This window comes from Diospyros lotus, chromosome 12 (genome assembly GCF_014633365.1).
Source record: "Diospyros lotus cultivar Yz01 chromosome 12, ASM1463336v1, whole genome shotgun sequence".
NCBI lineage: Eukaryota > Viridiplantae > Streptophyta > Magnoliopsida > Ericales > Ebenaceae > Diospyros > Diospyros lotus.
Window position 1 is genome coordinate 4,563,875 of NC_068349.1, and position 20,753 is coordinate 4,584,627.

General features: G+C 36.6%; 2 protein-coding genes across 4 annotated transcripts; both read right to left on the bottom strand.

Moving 5' to 3' along the window:
* Window positions 1-237: 237 nt before the first annotated feature.
* On the bottom strand, window positions 238-5,837 carry LOC127787461 (small nuclear ribonucleoprotein SmD1a-like). The gene is made up of 4 exons (XM_052315519.1): window positions 5,670-5,837; window positions 5,483-5,559; window positions 668-859; window positions 238-553 (listed from the first exon to the last, which is right to left on the bottom strand). The coding sequence occupies exons 1-4, from the start codon at window positions 5,681-5,683 to the stop codon at window positions 492-494; spliced, it is 345 nt and encodes a 114-aa protein (XP_052171479.1). The 5' UTR covers window positions 5,684-5,837; the 3' UTR covers window positions 238-491.
* A 3,360-nt stretch (window positions 5,838-9,197) lies between these two features.
* On the bottom strand, window positions 9,198-19,271 carry LOC127786658 (uncharacterized). 3 transcript variants are annotated; one of them, XM_052314198.1, is made up of 7 exons: window positions 19,025-19,267; window positions 18,787-18,857; window positions 17,116-17,224; window positions 12,559-12,641; window positions 10,601-10,759; window positions 9,801-9,920; window positions 9,198-9,547 (listed from the first exon to the last, which is right to left on the bottom strand). In XM_052314198.1, the coding sequence occupies exons 1-7, from the start codon at window positions 19,095-19,097 to the stop codon at window positions 9,395-9,397; spliced, it is 768 nt and encodes a 255-aa protein (XP_052170158.1). In that variant the 5' UTR covers window positions 19,098-19,267; the 3' UTR covers window positions 9,198-9,394. The 3 variants fall into 3 exon arrangements, with proteins under 3 accessions (XP_052170158.1, XP_052170157.1, XP_052170160.1); XM_052314197.1 differs by having other exon boundaries at window positions 17,116-17,236; XM_052314200.1 differs by lacking the exon at window positions 10,601-10,759 and having other exon boundaries at window positions 17,116-17,236; window positions 19,025-19,271.
* Between the last annotated feature and the right edge of the window lie 1,482 nt (window positions 19,272-20,753).

Genomic DNA, 20,753 nt, shown 5'->3' on the forward strand with positions numbered 1-20,753 from the left:
CCTCCTAAACAAGAGAATCGAAGACTTGGGTTTCTAACGTTGTTTCGTAGCTTTCAGCGTCGTTATTTTATTTGATTTCATTTTGCGAATGAGCGGTGGTTGGCAGCTCGATCTTTTAGATGCATTTCCCTTGTAAACCAATCAATCGGATTAGCAACAAAATACATATATGCCCAAGGCCCCAAGGAGAAGAAAGTTTCCCATTTCTCAACTCCATAGCTGCTTGCTAAGGCAAAATCAACAAAACAAACGACTCCAATTCTTTCTCATCATAACTTAACCACAATTACAGATCCAAGGAGGATGATTACAACCTTTTACAGCAAGACAACGATATAAATTTGCTAACCATAGGCACAAAAAGGTCCAACTACTACTTCCAAGTCCATATAGTAAACAGTTTACAAACAATCGGCAAGCTAAATACGTCTCCTCCCCAACTAGTGGTTAAGTAACCAAAACTCCAAAAATTTGCAATTCCTGCAATGTAATTAACGCCCCCGGCCGCGTCCCCGACCACGACCACGGCCCCTCCCGCGTCCCGGAGGCCTTCCTGAATCACATAGAGAAAGTACATATAAATGAGATCACAGGAATGGGACATAGTGGATGAAAACAATTTGACAACAAAATGAAAGGAGTTGTAGCTGTAGAAGCAAAGCAATACCTGCAGTTGGCTTCTTTGGCTTGACCCTAGGCGTCTCTTCTACCAACAACGTCTCCAGATTCAAGCTATCAGGAAGGATATAGTAGCGAATGTTGTTACCCCTCACACTCAGGTGATCCATGGTCACTGGATTTTTCCCTTTCAGAGTAAGTTTGACTGTCTTCAAATGTGTGTTCATGCTAATATCCACACCTGCATCAGGTCAAGACACAGCCAACCAAAAATGGAGGACATTTAGCAAAAGGTGCCATGGCGTGTGCTCAAGTTAACAGTTCAACTAGCATCGATAACCACAGGAAATAAAGAACTAACAAGCAACTCTCTCCATCTACACATGTAAAAATGTTGTGAAAAGAAATGTAAAACAGGTCGTCTTGTATTAGTTAAAAGTTGTTATTTTTCAACATACCGACTTATTGGTTTTGGTAAGTCAGCAACATCCAATTTCAAATGGATTCCAACCTTCTATAAGAGAAGCCTCGTCTTCAGTGTAAATCCACGTCATGGGCATGGGACAGTAGCTTTAATATAAGCCACATGGCACTACAGCACGCTCAGTAAGTTCTTTGTTTCCCCTTCTTATAACAACCTATTGGGACCTCAACCCACTAGAAAAATTGGAAACCCCATGGCCCTGCCCTGCCCAAAGTCAATGATGGGATGGGGCTCAAAACGGAGTAATCCATACAAACCTAGGTTGCATGGAAACGGAAACGGGAACAAATAAGATACAAAATGGAAACGGCAAAATGACATTTTCTAAAAAATAGGAAACATATACGTGGGGAAAACGTGTAAATAAAAAAAATATACAGGCCTTTTTGTAAAATATAATTTTAATATTGAAAATTATAAAAAATAGTTATTCAATCAAATATTAACATAAGTTTTATCATCTATTCAGGCAAACATAAACACAAGTTCTATTATTCATAAATCATGACTTAATAATTTAAAAAAAAACAATAAATCCAAAGAAAGAAAATAATCAAACATAATATAGTGAAGTAGGAAGAAAACCCAAATCTTAGCTTAGAGATGGAAATTTCCATCTCTAGTGTGGTTGCGAAATATAGGCGGAAACATGTTTCTAATTTTTCCAAATATTGCAAAATGGCCTCAAAATGTTTTTAAAATTACAAAAAAAGGCTCAAAAACGTTTTTGGGGGGTATTTCTTGAGGTTTCGGGGTACAAAACGTTTCAGAAATGTCAAAACAGCACTGTTTCAACATTTCGGTGAATCAGAGATACAAACTGCTGCATTGCCATCTCTGCCTACCACCATTTATCCAGCCATATAGTTATATCATTCCTCTAACAACATTTCTAACCTGGATAAAACTCAAAAGATCCAACAGGCAACTGCATATAATTCAGTCTTCTAAGAGCCATACAGGCAAGTGATAATTTAACTCTCAGAAAAGAATGATTTTGTGGTAATATTGATGAGCTAGAATCCATGTAGTTGACTGCACCTAGTGGAGTTACGGGTTGCCATGTTGTCTGTTGTTGTATCGGTGACATCAAAATTTCCTAAAATAGCAAATTATGTACAAGAAACAAACAATAAGATACCAGAATAATAATGGTTATATGATTTAGGATTAATGCCCCATCTCGTAAACGAAGGATGGTTCCATTCTCTTACTAGGTTAGGGAACAAGTATTTAAGGGCCACAGAAGATAAATTTTCGCTTTCTTTAGTTATGTAATTAGAAAGGAAATGCAAGTATAGATATTGGATATGTAAAGTTTCAATTGATTTCATACTCATCTTTGAGAAAACTACAGTACATACCAGGTTTAAAAATCTATTTAAACTGACTAATTTTCACTCTACATTTTCTCCCGATTTAGAGGGGAGATAAAATGCCTTCTGTGGACCCTTTCTCCCCTCCCTACTCCTTAATAGACTTCCCTCCAAACCGTTCAATCTATATCTCATATACACAAAATGCACATATTTAAGATGTAACAGTAAATTTACTTCACAATAGACTGCTTCAGAGTTCAGGAAAAACTTAATTTCAGGAGGAGACATGAGTATTGTTCAGATTGTAATGGTGCTCTTGACCATGACTCAAGAACCAAAACAGAAGACAAAGTAATAAGTTGACGACAAAATACATCCTCAATAGGTTGGTTGTGAAATGAGATACCAAACAAAAAATGTAAGGTTATCTGATTCATTTAATAAGACGCTGAAATCAGACTTATATTGGAGAAGGGTGTTATTCAGAGAAGCTTGATGAGAAGTATTACAAATAATTTAACTTTAAGAGACTGAAAGTTCCTATTTGCGGCTGTCTACCAACTGATGTTTCTGTTACATGGCATAACGAACAGGAACATTACCATTCAGGTGACTCAAATACTGACCTAGAATTTCCTAGAGATAAACAAACCTTTTATGCACTAGGTTTAATCCAGTCACCGAAAAAATTAAATAGTTAATCTAAAATGCCAAATACACATCTGTCATAGTAAAATAAAGGGTAAATCCCACCCAGGCCCCCAATGGTTTGGGCTATTTTCATGCAAACCTCGTGTGATTTACCTTTAGCATTAAAAGTCTTTGTGGTTTATTATTTTTTTTCCAAATACCACCTTTTGTTTACCAACATTGTTAAAAAAAGAACAATCTCTCTCTCTCTCTCCCCCCCCCACCTCCCCAAAAAAAAAAAACTCTATGCATTCTCTATCTACCATTCAACCCCCAAATCCTGAAATATCTACAAGGTAAATCTCTGTCGAAAAGAGAAGCAAATCTAAGTCGACAAAGAAAAGCACATCGTTGCCATCATGTTGAGAAATTTCTATTAGTGAGGGGTGTTGCCTTTTCCAACCCCCATTCTTTGGGTAGGGAGAGAGTTGCAGGGAATTTGGGGGTTGAACTCCTTCCCAGTTCAGTGAGAGAGAGAGAGAGAGTTGCAGATGATATATTGAATCTTGGTAACTTCAACAGACCTAACAAACCAGACAACCAACATGTTGATAGAACTCTTAATCAATTGATTGAACTTTAACTCAAAAATGGTAGGAATTCCTCCATTACAGTAGCTTCAACAATGGAAGTAGCGAAAACAATGGAAGAAAACAAAATAGGCCTATTCAAGAGGGCCTCTCTCTCCCACGACTTCTCCAACAGAATTTTCCACACCCCTCTCTCTTTCTCTCCTCCCTTATATACCTACTCATCCGACTCGTTCCAGCCACTAACTAACTTGTGACTTTTTTAGCCTTGGGTCATTTTACTTGGTTGCCCCCCTGTGGTCCCCCATCCCTTTTCTTTCTCCTCTGATAAGTTTGTTTAATGGGAGTCCTAACACATGTCTACTTTTTGCTCACAAAGTCACAGACTTCCAACCAATTTATCAAAAGCCAACGCTTCAAGATTCAGAATCTCCATTGCCCAGCTCTAAATTACCCTAAAAACTCAAAACCTTCATATACGCACTTTTCAATATTCAATACTTTAAACACTATTGCCATGTTACAAATTGTTGGCCATGAATTCAAAATTTTCCAACAGCTACCTACCAAATTTTCCTGAAAACCAAGAAAATCATTCATGCCAATTACCAAACTTCCCCTGAAAAAACAAAAACCCACATGACCACCTTGCAGATTCTGGTATTGGAAGATCAAATCTTAGACACCCACCCCAATATTTTCTGGGACAAATCAAACCTACAATCCCCAGATGACATTATTGACAACCTAAACTCAACTGTACGCCATATTCTCTCCGGGAAGGACCCCAGGGTGCTTTGATCAAGAACAACCAAGCAGCCTCCAGAAAAGCATGCATTTTTCCATGATTGGTTGCTGTGGAAAATGCATGTTTGCCGAGACAGGTGTTAGTAACATAAGGGGAATTTTTAAATTTTAAAATTGTTTATAAAATTTTTTTACAAACTGCAAACAAACTTATTTTTGAAAATAACACGCTCAATCACATCAAACCATATCCCTCGTTCAATGAAGCTGAAAAATGTCAAATTCTGGTAAAAGGGTGAAACGGTTAATGCAGTTTCTACATTTAATGCACAAACCGCAAGACGTTTCTTCATTAAATGCATAAATGCTTTATGCACAATCTGGTTATGCATGTACACGTGTTTGCTGTTTATGCACTTATGCATAAAAACCTTTTGTGGTATGCACTTCTTACATTGTGCAAGCAGTTTATGCATTGGATATAAAAACCAATTTTGTGGCTTAAACAAAAATATAAAACCGCATTACATTAGGGTTTCACCCTTTTGACCAAAATCTGAGTTTTTCTGCTACGTTGAACAGGGGTATAAGTTTGATGTAACTAAGAGTTTTATTTTGAGAATAAGCTTGGTTAGAGTATTAGTTTGTAAAAAAAAAATTTTAATAGTTTCAAAAATGGGGAAAAAAAAAAGAACTCAACATAAGGGGGTTTCTTGGAAAAAAGTGTTTGCATGAACATGATCAAGACCAAATGGGAGAATTAGGGTGGAATTTACCCTAAAGCAAATTTTGAAGAACCTGAAATAAATACACACAAAAGGATTGGCTAGGTGTACTAACCAATTGAAATGACTAAAATCATTGGATCAAAATATGTAGAAATCATATATGGAAAAAAAGCAATTGACAAAAAACCCTAGTTAATTTATTTAGTATTCAGAAAAATGCAGGCAAAAGAGATCAACCAAAGAAATATCTGATTCCAAAATATTCCTGATTCGAGATGTGAGCAGAAGAAATCCATAACCAAATCCAACTATTCGGTTTAATCAGGTTGATTTTTCATTTTCTAAAGGGAAAGGAACGAAATAGACCTGTGATGGTGCCGTGAACAATGGTGCCGTTCTTGAGCTCAATCGAGACGGTCTCGTTGTTCAACTTCATTAAAAACCTGGTTACGAAAATCAGTCAAAGACAACAAAAGACGAGAACGTTAGAAAAACCGATTTAAAATTAAGATTTAAACCAAGTAATTGCATGAAGAGAAGGAAGATAGACGACCTGACTAGCTTCATTGTTGACGATCAGGAAGAAGAGCGAGGCTACGCTACGCTAGGGCTTTAAGCTCGCAAAAGCCAGTGCAGAGAATGCCGACGACGGGGTTTTAGGGCACAGACCACGCGATGGCCTTTTGATACAGCAACGCCGCGACGCACGAGATAAGTTCTTATTGGACTTCACGGCCTGGGCTGGCTTAGCTAGGTCGATCACACAACTATTGGGCTCTGCGGGTGCCACCACAGCGTTCTCCGTTACATAGTGGGGAGGAAGTCTCATTTGGCATTGGGTTTAAACTTGTCTGGCATTAGTATCAAACACAATAAATTTTAAAAATAACAAAGTGCGTTTTACAATTCTTTTTTCATTTCATTTCTTTTATTTCTCGATTATCTCATTAGAAATTTGATTTCTTGTCAATGTCAGACAATAATTATATTGTTTGGCTCATGTTAAGACAACAATAAATTAGGAATATACAAAAATATCACGTAACATAATTATTGACTGACGTGAATAACAGATTAAATTCGTATCTCATTATTTATTAATAAAAAGTTGTCAAAATAGTTATCAATATTTTTTGTCGTCTCATCTAATAAGATTTTAATAGACTTATTTATGTCAAATAATATAAAATTTATATTATGTTATTTGACGTGAATAAATTTAGAGAGGGCATGGATGCATAGTCCTCTGCATGCTACTCAATACGAGTTGCTCGATGTGAGTAACAGAACAAGAATAATGTCCTTTTAATAAAACCAACTTATATTTGAGCAGCTGATGCAAACAAGTGAACAAGAACAAAGTTCTTTTAATAAAACCATCTTATATTTGAACTTTCCTGTACCTTCAAACTCCAACTACTATGTATGTATATATATATATATATATATTCAGTGCTACTGCTTCGTTGGTTCTTTCAGGTAAATTAAAATTAGTACCAGATGTGTAAGCAGATGTGCCCGGTCCATTTGATTAAGGCCCATTAGGGTTTTCGTAAGGGAGAGGGGCTAGGTTATATATATACCTCTCCTACGCTCTCTCCCAGCCGCCGTCCCCACTCTCTTCGGGCTTTTCCATGTATTCGGTCCATCGATATCCACTCTCTCTCCCCGTTTGTTTCCCCTTTTTTGTCCGCGGATCTCTATCTCTTCTTCTTTCTGTGGCGTTTGAGTTGCGAGATCTTCAAATCTGTTGTTTCAGTTTCCTTGTTTTATCACTCTCTGATCCTTCGTTTTACTCAACGCCTTCTTTCCCGAGATTGTATCTTCTTCGCCGACTGATTATGCACGCAGCCGCGACTGGCATGGTATTATGGCCTGGGCACGGTCCTGGATACTACCGCTGGGTTAGGACACCAATCAAGGATGACTGTTTGTTATTCGGTGCCGTAAAGTGACTGTACCCAGGAGCGTGTCTAGTTCATCATGTCATCCCAACCAAAGGAAGCATTCGTGGACGTGTTGCTTCTGGTTCAACGACGGACGATCTGCAAGTTCCTATTACAGGTGAGGTGATAATCTGAAAAGATTGCTCAATTTTGAGTGCAGGTGGTCCTCAAATTGTTCACCCTTCGATTCCAGAGAATACTAAGAGACGGAGGAAAGGTAAATTAAACGTTTTACGTAGTTACTTTTCGATCTTATTAATAAATCAAAGTGTATGTCTTATTTCTTAATTAACAAGTAAGATGATCTGCAAGTTCCTATTACAGGTGAGCTGATGATCTGAAAAGATTGTTCAGTTTTGACTGCAGATTCTAGAATAATACAAAGAAACGGAGGAAAGGTAAATTCAACGTTTTATGTAATTATTTTCGATTTTATTAACAAATCAAAATATATATCTTATTTTCTAATTAACGAGTAAGGCGATTTTAATAGCGGTGAGATGATATATAAACATGATTTTTATCATTATTCTTAATTAATTTTAATATAAAACTGTTTGTATACGAACTTCCTGGCTCTTAAGACAATGGCGGTAGCGTAATCGTCTTGGATCGCGTGCTCCGTGTGATAGATTCTTCCAGATGGCGAAGCTATCGCCTCGCCGGGCAACTTTTTCCTTCTATTTTGTGATAAGCATCAAATGAGAGAGCATAAAAAAAAAATTAAAAAACAAAATACTCTTTGTACATGAATTTCATACATTTAAATTTAATGGATTTTAGATTTTATTATTATAAACACTGTTACTATCTTAATTTATTAAATTTAGAATACTTGACTATGCAATATACAGGTTTCATGTAAAATGGCACTTATAAAAATTAAAATAACTATAATACATATTCTATTCTATAAGAATTTGGTATTAATTTAGATATTACAAGTCTTAGGGGGCGGTTTTGCTTTGCACACCTCGAATCGTTGGCAGTATACCGCCCCAGTTGGGACTGGAAATTCTTTTACTTGTGTTGATTATCGACTAAAAAAAAAATTTATGATAATAATATGAAAATATTAAAAAGAATAATCAACCACTGGTAGAGCAGAATATTTTTTCTGAGCAGAGCAAGTCTGGAGTGGGTGGGCAATTAGTTAAAAATATTACAAATTAGTTAAACTTTTGTTGTACTATATATACATAAATGCAAAATCAACAGAGGGAGGCAGTGGCCGACGGCGGTGAGGGATGGTGCCAGGGAGGCAAGCTCGAAGGCGACCCAGACAGGCTCACCTCAGGAAAGGCAAGGGGGGGAGGTGGGGGTGGTCGGCGGCCTCGTAGGCAAAACGAGGTAGGCTGCGATTTCGAGCTGGCTGGTGGGCGAAGAATACGAGCAAGAGGCGGTAGATGGCGGCGAGTTGGCGTCGGTTATCTATGGGAGATGACAGATGAGAGAGTTGGAGGAGAGCAAAGACGAGCGATACGATTTTTTGAAGGAAAAATTAGTAAATTATAAAGTTTATATATTAAATGATGTGTATGTACATATATATATATATTCGAATTTTGGTCCAGATTGGGACTGGTCTTAGGTTATCCAGTCTTACATCCGTAGTTCGAAATTTTCACGCCCTTTAAAGCAAGGTAACTTGTGTTGAACTGCGTATAAATATATTTATACTTTAATGATATGCACTTTTGGTTTTAAAAATAAAAATTAATAATAATTAAGATATTAAAAAGAACATGAACATTTAAAATTAAAAACCCATTGTTGATTTCTGGGAGGAGGGAGAGGCGGTGGGGGTTTAATATCTGGTGGGAGCAAAAGAAATTCAATTTCTGGAAGAAGAAAAATCGAAGCAGGAGGAGGCAGTTTGTATATGCCGGAGGGGTAAAATGGTAAAACCAAACACTTCTAAATCCCATCCTGCCCGGACAAAATGATACGGGGGACCTGGGATTATTTTATTCCACTGTTTTGGGATAACTTAAAACCTAGGATTAAATAATCCCAAGTCACTTTCTATCCCAAACATGGTAGAAGCAAATTTGACGGTATTGACATATTTTGAAGAAAGAATCAAACGTGCTGTTACAGATAACAGCAATTGTAATAAATGAGCTTTTACATCATAGAAAGAAACATAGTATTATTGAATCAAGAGCTAACTTTCCCGCTACACCCGGGGATTAATGTTAAGGTTAAATGAAGGTGATGTGTACAAGGTCATAATCATATAAAATACGTTATATGACTTGTGTTCCTGTCCATTGCAATCACCAATGGATTGCTTATCTTACAACACTTGGGATCCTGGGGCGGCTCGACGTTACCAAATCCCCTCCTTAGCCATTCTCAGGAACTGGCAGAGGGTAATGTTAGGGAGCTCAACGGATGCTCCTTTCTTCTTCTTTATCTTCGTCGTCTTCACCGACTCTTTGCCTTTAGTCTGCGTATGTGTTACTGAGACCAGGTTGTAGAACTGTCGAAGGAGGACGGTTAGGAATGTTATTAGATAGCCAAAGGGAATATATTGGTGGTTCTGTCAACTGCACGACGATGCAATGAGCCGCCTCTCTATTTTTGGATTTTTACAAGACAAATAGGAATTTGATCATAAGAGTTTAAGCTTTGAAGGGGTTTAATGGGAAGCTGCTCCATCCATTTGGACCCCACCATATCATCAGATAATGTCGCTTTCTTTTATCCATGAAAACAAATTGGAAGAGACATACCTCACAGACACCATGCAGCAAAAGCCTATGAAAAGGATCTTGAACGTGCAGTATAAGCAGGTCTCCATCCCTATCCCCATCTCCATCGCCACTCTCATTGACGAAGGCCCGTATACACTCCTATATATGAAGGAAACAATTGTAGCTCCTTTAAATAACACAAATGAAAAGAAACGGTCAAAAAAGGATCTTGATGGGTTGCATATGAGTCGTGAAGAGTCCATATTATAAGCAATGTATGATTTGATCAACAGAAGCGCATACAATAGGTCGTGTTAAGATGGACTGCATGCCCTTGGAGCTATATTTCTAAAATGCATTTGCCCAGATTGAAGAAAAAGAAAAATCTGGAACTTGAATTTGTGCATTTTATATGAAAGACGTATGAAACCATACTTCTAGCTTAGCTGCTGGTAAGTAGATTGTGAAACAACAAATAGATGATGGTCGGTCAATTCCATTTCCAAGCCAGCCGAACCAAAAACCAAAAATTAAATCATATCTTGGAACGAATAATGAATTAACTGGGAGCAACTTCCCTACCAAATAATACTCAGTAAACCTAGAATATGAACAAGTTTCAGTATATTGGTGAACAAATGTTTGATTCTTATGACTGTCTTTGCCAACTCAAGAAGTCGGAGGTGAAAATGAATCAGATATTCGTTTCTTGATTTTGAAATGTCAAAAAGAGGCAACTGTTTCAATAGAAGGGCAAGACAAAGCGTATGTACCAAATAAATCAGGAAGAAACTGGATGAGGAATGGAAAATATGCATTTCATTCAAGAATTCTCTTACCTCAAATCCATTAACAAGATCTGAAAGAAAGCTACGGCGAAGTGCCCCTCTAGTTCGAGAATCTACTCTATGCCAAGCATTCAGTACAGCCCTCTTATCAGAATCTCCTTGACTGCCCCTTTTTGATGAAGAGTTTTCCATGGCTTCAATGATGGTTGCCTACCACAAAGAAAACCAAAACTGCTAAAAACATAATTGCATGGTGCTCCAAGCCACATCAAGTTCAAATACTAGTTGGTTCCACTACAATTTTGAAAGAAAGAGCAACAACTAGATGGTATCAAAACCCTGGCATACTCACATGAACCCTGGTAACTATGTCAAGATCCTAGGGTTTGAATAGGAAAATTGGAAGAAATTGAGGGGGAATTAGACTGAAAGAGGGGGAAATACAGCAAGAATTGGGAAAGAATTTCAGACAGAACAGAATAGAGAAAGAGAGAGATCAAAGAAGTTGCGGGAGGAAGAGAAGTAAGATCCGAGAGGAAGAGAATGTAGAGAGAGAATCAGAAGTCTCACTTTGATATCTTTCGCAATGATCCTTTCTTTACAGCTTTAATAGCTTTATATAACTACTTCTCCTAACTAAGTAATTCTGTTACAGAGTAAAACAAAAAATACAACAACTAAAATAACAAAATTACTACTATTAATTACTATTATATCCTTGGGGTCATGACAACCTATAACTCATTTCTATTGGTTATTTGCTAAGTTTCAATAATTTCACCAGGACTTGAGATCTTTCAAATATTACCAAAGCAGAACAAGTAATAACTTCCATACACACCTCAAGAAATATGGAAGTACACCACTTTCCGTCACAATCATCACCTTGCAACTTGCCAACCACTCTTTGATACAATTTGTTATTGTTACCCATTAAACTTTCTGAGGCAATGTTTGTCTATGTAAGAACAAGATAACACTATGCAGTAAACTCCATTTCTGAATGCCACCAAACAGCAATTTTTTCACATTCGCCATTTAAAATCATATAGAAAGATCAAATATGTCTTGCATTACTAATTTCAACTAAGTGAACAACCAATTCTAGGCTTCATGCCCCATCTTCCAACTGGTAAATGCAGCCTGAGTCATCACGGTCATAAAACCTTTTCAGCACAGATTACATCTAAATCCTAAGAGTCTATTAACTACCAGAAAATGATCAACAGACCTAGAGACAAATAAACCATATGTGTGGTAAATCACCATCCAAGCTCAAATCAAATTCCACTATTGAATAATTTCTACAAGTGCCAAGCGCAATGGATCCTTAACCCTAATAACTGAGTTAAATGACAAACTCATGCCAACCAGGTTTGCTGGGAGATTCTTCCCTTATACAAAATAAAAGTATAAATATTGCAGGCAACAAATACCAAGTAGATAAAACAACAAAAAGAGTCCAAAATAAAAAATGAGGAGAAAACATCTCATGCAAGAGCTTCTGATATCCATGTTTACTGTGGAGAAAGTTAATTTTACTTCACATAATCAAAGGGCAGTACATGGACAGAATGCATACACAAAAAGAAATCTAATCACATCTTTAAACGAGGAATTTCCTAAGAATCAGCAATCAACTAATCTATAGTTAGGATCTGTACAATCTCCTAGCTGTACATTGCCTGAAATAGAGAGATTCTTGAATATTCTGACATTTACCAATATGCATGTATCACTTTCTTTTCTGGCACATACTTTCAAACTTTTAGCTCACGCAGAAAACTCAAACCACATCAGAAATTTTTCATGGATTAGATACCAGAGCTACAGTATGCTCTGTTGCAGGAGATGTATTTCCCTCAAACAGTCATGTCCAAGTCAAGCAGTATTCCCTCAAAAGTCTATATTTTTTTTCAAATATTTACTTTGTTGCTGATCTATCATGGAAGAATTTGTGGCAGATAAATAAGCTTTAAAAATATGAAAAGTAAAAAAATAAAAAACACCTCTTTGTCCATGTCAATATTCCTAAATTTATCCCACTCCCCAACATCTGTCATGGAAAATGGTGACGGTGGAACATCCTCACCTGCAAAATGAACCCCAATCAGTAACTTAACAGAAAACGGTAGGTAGGTGTCTAAAGTTCAGTATTTTCTAAAAGATGTCCACTGTAAGTCTTTTATGAGTGCGTATCTAAAGTAGATGTTTTCTGAAAATATCAGCACCCAGCAAAGACAGGCAAGCTGCAATTATTTTACAGTATGGTTCAAAAAGGGATAAAATTTTCTTCTTCTTCTTCTTCTTCTTTTTTTTTTTAATTGGAGGGTGACAGGGAAATAATCAAAGAAATAAGGTAACATTTATTACACACGCAAGTAACCATGGGGTCAGGTCACAACAATTTGAAGGATCAAACAATGTGATTTACAAGGTCAAAAGTATGGATAATACATTGAAAGCCATGGACACATCAACTAGGGGTGTCAAAAAATATCCGAAAAACTGGTGAACCAAACCAAATCGGACCGAACCGTGCCTTTTGAATTGGTTCTATGGTTCAATTGTTAGATTCTTATTCTAAAAAATTAAGAATCAATATATTTGGTTTGGTTACTGATTTTTTTTTTTTTCAAATCGTGATTCGAACCGAACCGGAACCGATATTATACTTATATATATATTATAATTTTTTGGATATATATATACACATACGTATAAATAGTATCACTTCCTAGGAAACTAGCGAGATTCATGAATTCTTTTATTTCTAGACTTTTATGTGCTATTGCTATACTAAATGGTCGATGTAAAGTTTATAAATTATTTTGTTCTACTTTTATTTCAAAACTTGAAGCATTAATGAAGTTATAAGTTTATTTTAATTAACAAATTTGTTTGTAATTTCATATTTTGCGAAAATGTTTAGAAGTTAAATGTTAATTGGATAGAACCGAAATTGGTCCGGTGTGACAGATTGGTCATAGTTTGGTTTTATATATATAATAATTCGGTTACGGTTCTTATTTTTTTGAAACCGCTAAAAATGGTTTGGTTACTGGATTCTTATAGAACCGGACCAATCCAAACCATTGACACCCCTAACATCAATTAAGTCAATCAGAATACATCTTCCAAGGTATAATGAGCCAAGCTGGATTTTAGCCATTGTATCTACTACAAATAAAATGATTTAACCAATTGTCTCTACTAGAAATAAAATTGTCAATGGCAGAAAAATGTGGAGTACCTAAATCTCATGGTCTGACACAAGTAAGCTAGACAAACAACCTTGCATGTCACAGTTTTCACTTGCATGAATACTTCAGATGTCGGCTTCTTCATGACACTTATGGTTCCAGCCACCAGCCTTTTTGACCAAGATTGGCAGTTGAAAAATCGGACTATGTCTTAACAGGGAAATTGACTCAAAAATAGATCTCTGGGCACTGTTAAAATTGTCCACATTAGAAATTAACCTAATTTGCAAGAAGAAAACAATTCCCAAGGACCAACTTCAAGACCTCTGGAACTGTACAAATCAGTCGGCTCACTGCGTGCTGTGGGTTATACATATTCAGATAACCAGAGTAGGACAAGTATGACCAAGGGCTCGAGTCCCCAACAAGTGTAAACTCGGAGCATATGTGTATAGACAAAGCCCCGATACATGGAATTGACAATCTAGTAGGTTAACAAATAAAACTTCAATTCAACTGGCATCTCATGAGGCTTCAATGCATTTACTGTTTTCAAGAATTCCAACAACAAAGAAATGAGAGCACCAACCAGAATTTAGTCTCAGAAATCTTTCAGCTTCAATGTTCCAAAAAGTTAATGTCATGACCCCAAGGATCTCCAAGACTATAATTGTGATTATAATAGTAATTAGTTTACATGCATTACTATATTGTATTCTAGGTTGCTGAGAATAGTCGTACTTCTCAGTTAGATAGGTTGGAACAGCCTATAAGTAGGTTAAGGTAGCTAGAGAATGTATGTTTGAATTGGTAATAGAATTTCAGAATTTTCCTCTCATTTCCCTCTGATTTCTCTCTAATCTCTCCCTTTCTTTTATCTTCTTTTCTTTTCACGCTTCCACGAAAACAATAGAGGAAGGTAAGATAAAGCCTTCATATTACTTCTTTCTTGTCCATCTTCTTTTATTTACTGTTCATATTCTTTTCCTAAACATCTTCCTTTCTTATTCATCTTTTTTTTATTTCCTTTGGTCATCGCCTTCATCGCAACTAGCTTCGCCCGTCAAATTCTCCCTCCAATCATTTTTGTTATTGGTCCTAATTCCCTCATATTCTCTCAATTTTCAATCCAAACCCTAGGTACATGATAATTGGTATCAGAACAGTCGTTCCTCCACAATTAATTTCCAACGATTCTCGACGTGAATTCTGGATCCACTTGAAGATGGAAGAGACAGATCAAAACAGAGCAAGCCATTCTCGGAACTAAACGAGTCAAAGAAGGCGACTCAGGGAAGCGACGCAAAGCCAACACTCCTTGGCAGTAATTCCTGCAAATAGTAACAGTTAGCTCTTGTGATCTCAGCAGCAAGCCAAGATTGGCGAAGTCCAATGACTTGGTGCGGAACTAATTGAGTAGTGATTCAAGAGATTCCAACAAATTCAAGAGTTCCGACAATTTCACTTGGCCTCGGCTTCGATAGGCAAGTGCAAGCAGCGATTCCGATCTGATCTCGAAGGTAACGACGACCAATCGAAACCATGAGAGAGCAAGCAAGATCCCAGCTTAGAATTGAAGGCAAATTTTGATTGTAATTCCAGGCATTGTTGCAATCAATCAAGGAAGGCGAAGCTGATTCAGGAAGCTTTTCAAAGATGACTCTGTAACCCTAAGCAATTGTTGTTTGATCTTCAAGAGAACCAACCAAAGCAAGGTCCTTGGCCGGCAATCTCATCAGCGACCTCTTCACAATGGCTAACAACACCAAGATGAAACAAATGGAGTCACAGTTACAACAAGTAACGACAACAGTGGCAGAGATGCAGATCCGCATGGGGACTGTTGAGGCGTCCATAGAATTAATGGTGAAGAAGAAGTTGGATGGAGCAATGGAGAGATGGCTCGAGATGCGCGATCAGAACAACCAATTGCATGATCAAATGCGTAAGTAGAGTAATCGGCTGCGAGATTCAATGCAACAGTTTATGATATGTTTGTGAGGAAAAATTCAGTAAGGATTTCTTCTGATTTTCCTCCTAGGGAGAGATCAAACCCGATCCGGTCCTCAGAATTTGAGGTTGAACCTCCTAATGGAATCCTATCTACTACATCCGATTTAAAGGAAGTGGTTGTTGTATCGAATCAGGTAACTACAACTGACTCAACTGTGCGCATAATGATCCTATTGTGTCCACAATTGAGGAGCTTTCAAAGATAAAAGAAATTTCTAGATCCGCTAAAGATCCAATCTTACCAGTTGGGATCCATCCTCAGCTTTCTGACTCACGGGAGACTAAGGAACAAACTGAAGTGGAAAACATCATTGATTCACTAGGGAGAGTGTAACAACAACATCATTGGAGAAGACAATTGTTGAAGAAGAACCATTGGTGTATGACAACGAGCAGGAAACAACTCAAGAGGAAGAGTTTTGTGCTGGTTTGTTTGTTCAAATTTCCGTTGGTGAGCTGCAGTATCAAATTAGATTCTGGCTGACGAAGAAGTTTGAGTCCCTTCCTATTACTGGAAAGGGTATGATTGGAGATATATTGGCAGTTGACCTGGTCTTAGCAAAGATTCAAGAAATTACTGGACTCTACAGCTTTAACATGGAGATTGTCCAGGTATACAGTTTATATTGGCAGGGCAAGCAAACGAAAAGGAATAGAAGAAAAAAGGAAATGGCTAAAAAGGAGAAGGAAAGGAAGGAAAAAGAGAAGAAGAATCAACCAGATAGAGAAAACGGGAATTGGATGAAGCACGAAGTGACTGGTCGCTGTAAGTTCTTGGGGACAAAAACTTTCTCAAGGAGGGAGGAATTGTGACGATCCCAAGGATCCCCAAGGCTATAATTATCATTATAGTAATAGTTAATTTACATGCATTACTATATTGTACCCTAAGTTGCTGAGAATAGTTGTATTTTTCAGTTAGATAGGTTGGAACAGCCTATAAATAGGCTAAGGGAGTTAAAGAATGTATGTTTGAATTGATAATTGAATTTCAGACTTTTTCTCTCAAATTCCCTCTTGTTTCCCTCTGATTTCTCTGTAATCACTCCCTTTCTTTGCTCTGTCTGCAACTCTCCCTCATTTCTATCTATTATCTCCCTCTTTATGTCCAATTCTCCCTCCAATCCTTTTTGTTCTTGGTCCTAATTCCCTCAGATTCTCCCAATTTCCAATCCAAACTCTAGGTTAAACCCTAGGCACATGACAATTAACAAATTGGGGACAATATCCAGAACTTTTAAATTTTATGTCTCATTTTTAAACCACAAATCCACCACCACACCCAATACCGATCTATGTGATAGACCTGTTTCCATTTCACATAATTACAGGCTAATGATGCAGTCTCACCCCAAGGTGGTGGAGCAAACAAGCCTCTAATCTCTTGTGCATTTAAACGAGGAACAAGTTCCATCAAAAGACGATCGTTTAACCATCGCCGTGATCTTCGATTGCTAACCTGAAACAAGAACTGCAGCAATAAGGTTCAATCAAAACAAAAAAAAAATGTTCTAACAACTAAATGTAAGGAGATTGAATGCGAGATTTTCCAAACTAGAGAATTAACCTCCCAACATTATGTATAGTCAGTTGAAAGTTACTTCAAATCCCACTCCACCACAACACACCCAACCAATGCCCACCAATCAAGGGGAAAACAATGAAATCCTATAAAAGGAAATTTACTAAATAAAGCCCAAAGGAAGAAAAAAAAAAAAAAGTAAGCACTTATATCTCCCCCTACATACATCAATAATCCTTGCCTATGCTTCTGAAAAAATAGAAAGAAAACCAAGTTTCCTCCTAGAGCAGGAATATTGAGAATCCACATGTATTTACCATCATGATATTCCCAACTTATGGTGTGGCCTAAACATGGACAATTTGTAATGCAGAAAGTATTGTACAATGATTGATGTAACACTGCCACTGCAACTAAAGAATATACACAATAATAACAACACTACATAGTGGGGGTGGCCTGTTATATTGATTCTAACTCGCCAATCATCTCCGTCCATCTATATCTTCAATGATGCCAACTAGATAACATGTTTAAAAAAGAAAACATATATGCTCCAGGAAATTTAAAAATAACCCATTTTCAGGATGTACAAATCCTTGTGGATATTGAAAGTGATTCAGGCATAAAATATAGAAACTTAATATTCAAGATATGTGCAAGTGTGGCTTCGAGTTGTACAAAAAAGTTTTCTTTTTCTCTTTTGGCTAAGTAAAGGGCATGAAGGAACTCAAGGCTACCATATACAACCACTCTACCCCCTGTGCACACTGGCATATTTAATACCCTATTAAGAGCCATCCTTGTTAAAATCACCAGTCTCCTCCCCACAATTAACTTGTGAACTGTGTTGTGACACCATTCAAGCCTTAAAATAACTCAACATAACTCAAGCCCACAACCTTCAACTCAAAAAATGACGTATTCAGGCTGTGCCAACCGCCAAGTTACTACTTCAGTTTAGGTATAAAAATAGTCTTCTACTTTCTATCTCTAACTTTCATCTCTATTTTCCATTTTCCTTTTCCATGGAAAAGACAGAGAATGCATTCATCTAGTAAAAACTTTAAGATAATTTTCTAAACTAAAAAAAAGAAGTGTCTTTCATTTCATTCTTATTTTCTACATGAAAAAATTTGTAGATTTTAGAGAACATGTTCATTTTTTTTTTTTTTTGGCTGAGTGGATGTGTTCATATTCAAAATGATTATTATCATTCTCTCTTTTGACCATATTTCATTATTACTCAAATAGATAACATAGCATGAGGAATAATCAGAGGAAGTGTTAATAAACTGTTTTCTAGGTTACAAAATAAATTTGAATTGAAAATCAAAGGTCCTTCACTGGATTTCTATTTGCAAAAGAAATGCACTGCAATATGAACTCCCAAATTCCATTCTCCATATAAACAAAAGAAATAGGCGTTTCCTAAATGTCGCAGTCAATAGAAAAAAGGATTGTCCTGGACAGACTTGAAAAGAGAATTGGGAAATTACAGTTCCAGTCAGGCTCTCAAGGTACTCGATCCTCTTCTCGATAGCCAATCCTCGGGATTTTGGATTATTTTCTGCCAATGCACAGAGCTACAACTCAGAGAATCATCCAATACTGCACGATCTAACTTCAAAAACCATGTTGTAACAGGAAGTAGCAGAACAGAAAAGTCGGAGAAGGATCTGTATTTGCAAGATCAGCGGCAATGATTGGTCAAACAGAGATTGGTAAGTTTTATACCTTTGGGATGGTCAAATAGGGCAGAAAACATGAGCAGATCATGTTCTTTCTGCAGCACTTCAGGGGCCGACATGGCTGATTCTCAGATAAAGAATCGAACACGAATTGATTTCGCCTTCTTCCGGTGGCCTTGGGCGCTTCTAGGCTTCGACCTTGAGATGGCGCGTTTGGCGATGATGGGTTAGAGTCGTTAGACAGATAAGAGAAAAATAGTCAGCCTGGAGACCAAACTGAGCCTCAAAACAAGAGGACGGGAACTTACAGGAATACATATGCTGTCGTCACCGTATGGCATACGCTGCTACGAAACGTTTCTTTCCAAATAGGGTTACTTTGGATTGTGCGCCACTTCTTCGCAATTATGTAATAAGCGGTAAATCATAAATTAAATTTTTAATCTTTGTATAAGATAGAAATTAAATTCACGATCTAGTAAATTATATCGACTCTTGTTCTTTTGCTATTCAACTTATACTTTGAGAGCAATAAGATTACCTTTTGACTTAATGAAAAAAGGTTGAACATATGAAAAACTCTTATTGTTGATTAGATTGCCACGTTACCACATAACGTCGTCACATGACAATTTTGCAAAATGCATAACTAAAAAAATATATATCAAATATTTTATAAATATAATTATTAATATATCAAATTATAAAAAATAATTATTTAATCAAATATAAACATAAATTTCATCATTTATTCAAATAAATATAAACACAATTTACTTTTATTTCTAATGTGATCGTTGGAAAAGCAGAGACCAAATTGCTTTGATCTTTAACATGATCATGGAACATAAAAATGTTTTTAATAATTTTTTAATATTATAAAATAACCCCAAAACATTTTTAAATTACAAAAAAATGGCTTAAAAAAGCTTTTTTATGCGTCTTTATGTTTTGGGGGTAAGCAACGATTTGGATAAGTCAAAACAACACCGTCTCAATGTTCTTGTGCATCAAAGATGGCTATTCCTTTACCATTCTTTTTTACTCTCAAGAAAAATTACATAAAATGCAACACTTCATCACCATCACAAAAATAAACAAAATATAATCGATTGAAAAGGTCATGTTATATTGCTTGACGCAAAATGCAGGGGTGAGTGTGGGTCCCACATCCTCCATGGGGTCTACATCTCCTGCCTCCCATTTTGCCTATATTGAATAACTCAACAAACGTATTCATAAAATTTTTAAAAAATTAATAACTAAATAGCCTGAAAAAATGACCGAATGAACTAGAGAGAACACCCGAGGACTAAGATACCTAAGAAAATGGGTACATACCTATTGACGATCTCAAGAAATTATTTTTAGCATCGAGAAAAATCTAATCATATACAATTTTTGGTATAGCTTTGGATTGGGTTGAAAAATCAAATTATCATAAGAATTTTAAGAAAAGTCAATGAAACCCTTAAAAAAGTCAAATTGAGCCTAATAAACAACCCTTAAGTGGTTTCGGAGCAAAACAAGATAGTTTTGCAAGTAAAGTATAAGTCCGAGCCAAAGTGAAATTTTTGAAATTACCCAATGAGGTCGAAATGACATATTTCTTGAAACCTCGGGGGTCAAACGAGAAATTTAAAATGTATTGGTCTCAACAGTAATATTGGAGAACCCATGAGTCTCATGGAAAGGGCCAGAAATGCAATTAAAAAATGAGAGGGGATGATAGTGCAATTTTCAAAAGAGCTTGGAAGCCATGGTCGATCAAGCTC

Bases quoted from the DNA above. Each gene is read 5' to 3' on its own strand.
- LOC127786658 (XM_052314197.1), bottom strand. From the start codon at position 19,097: ATGTCGGCCCCTGAAGTGCTGCAGAAAGAACATGATCTGCTCATGTTT. The intron at 17,237-18,786 runs GTAATTTCCCAA...TTATTGCTGCAG, and splicing joins TTGAGAGCCTGACTGGAACT to TTCTTGTTTCAGGTTAGCAA. The intron at 12,642-17,115 runs GTGAGACTGCAT...TTCATTTTGCAG, and splicing joins GTTTGCTCCACCACCTTGGG to GTGAGGATGTTCCACCGTCA.
- LOC127787461 (XM_052315519.1), bottom strand. The intron at 860-5,482 runs GTCTATTTCGTT...GACCTGATGCAG, and splicing joins TGTTCACGGCACCATCACAG to GTGTGGATATTAGCATGAAC. The intron at 554-667 runs GTATTGCTTTGC...TATGTGATTCAG, and splicing joins GCCAAAGAAGCCAACTGCAG to GAAGGCCTCCGGGACGCGGG.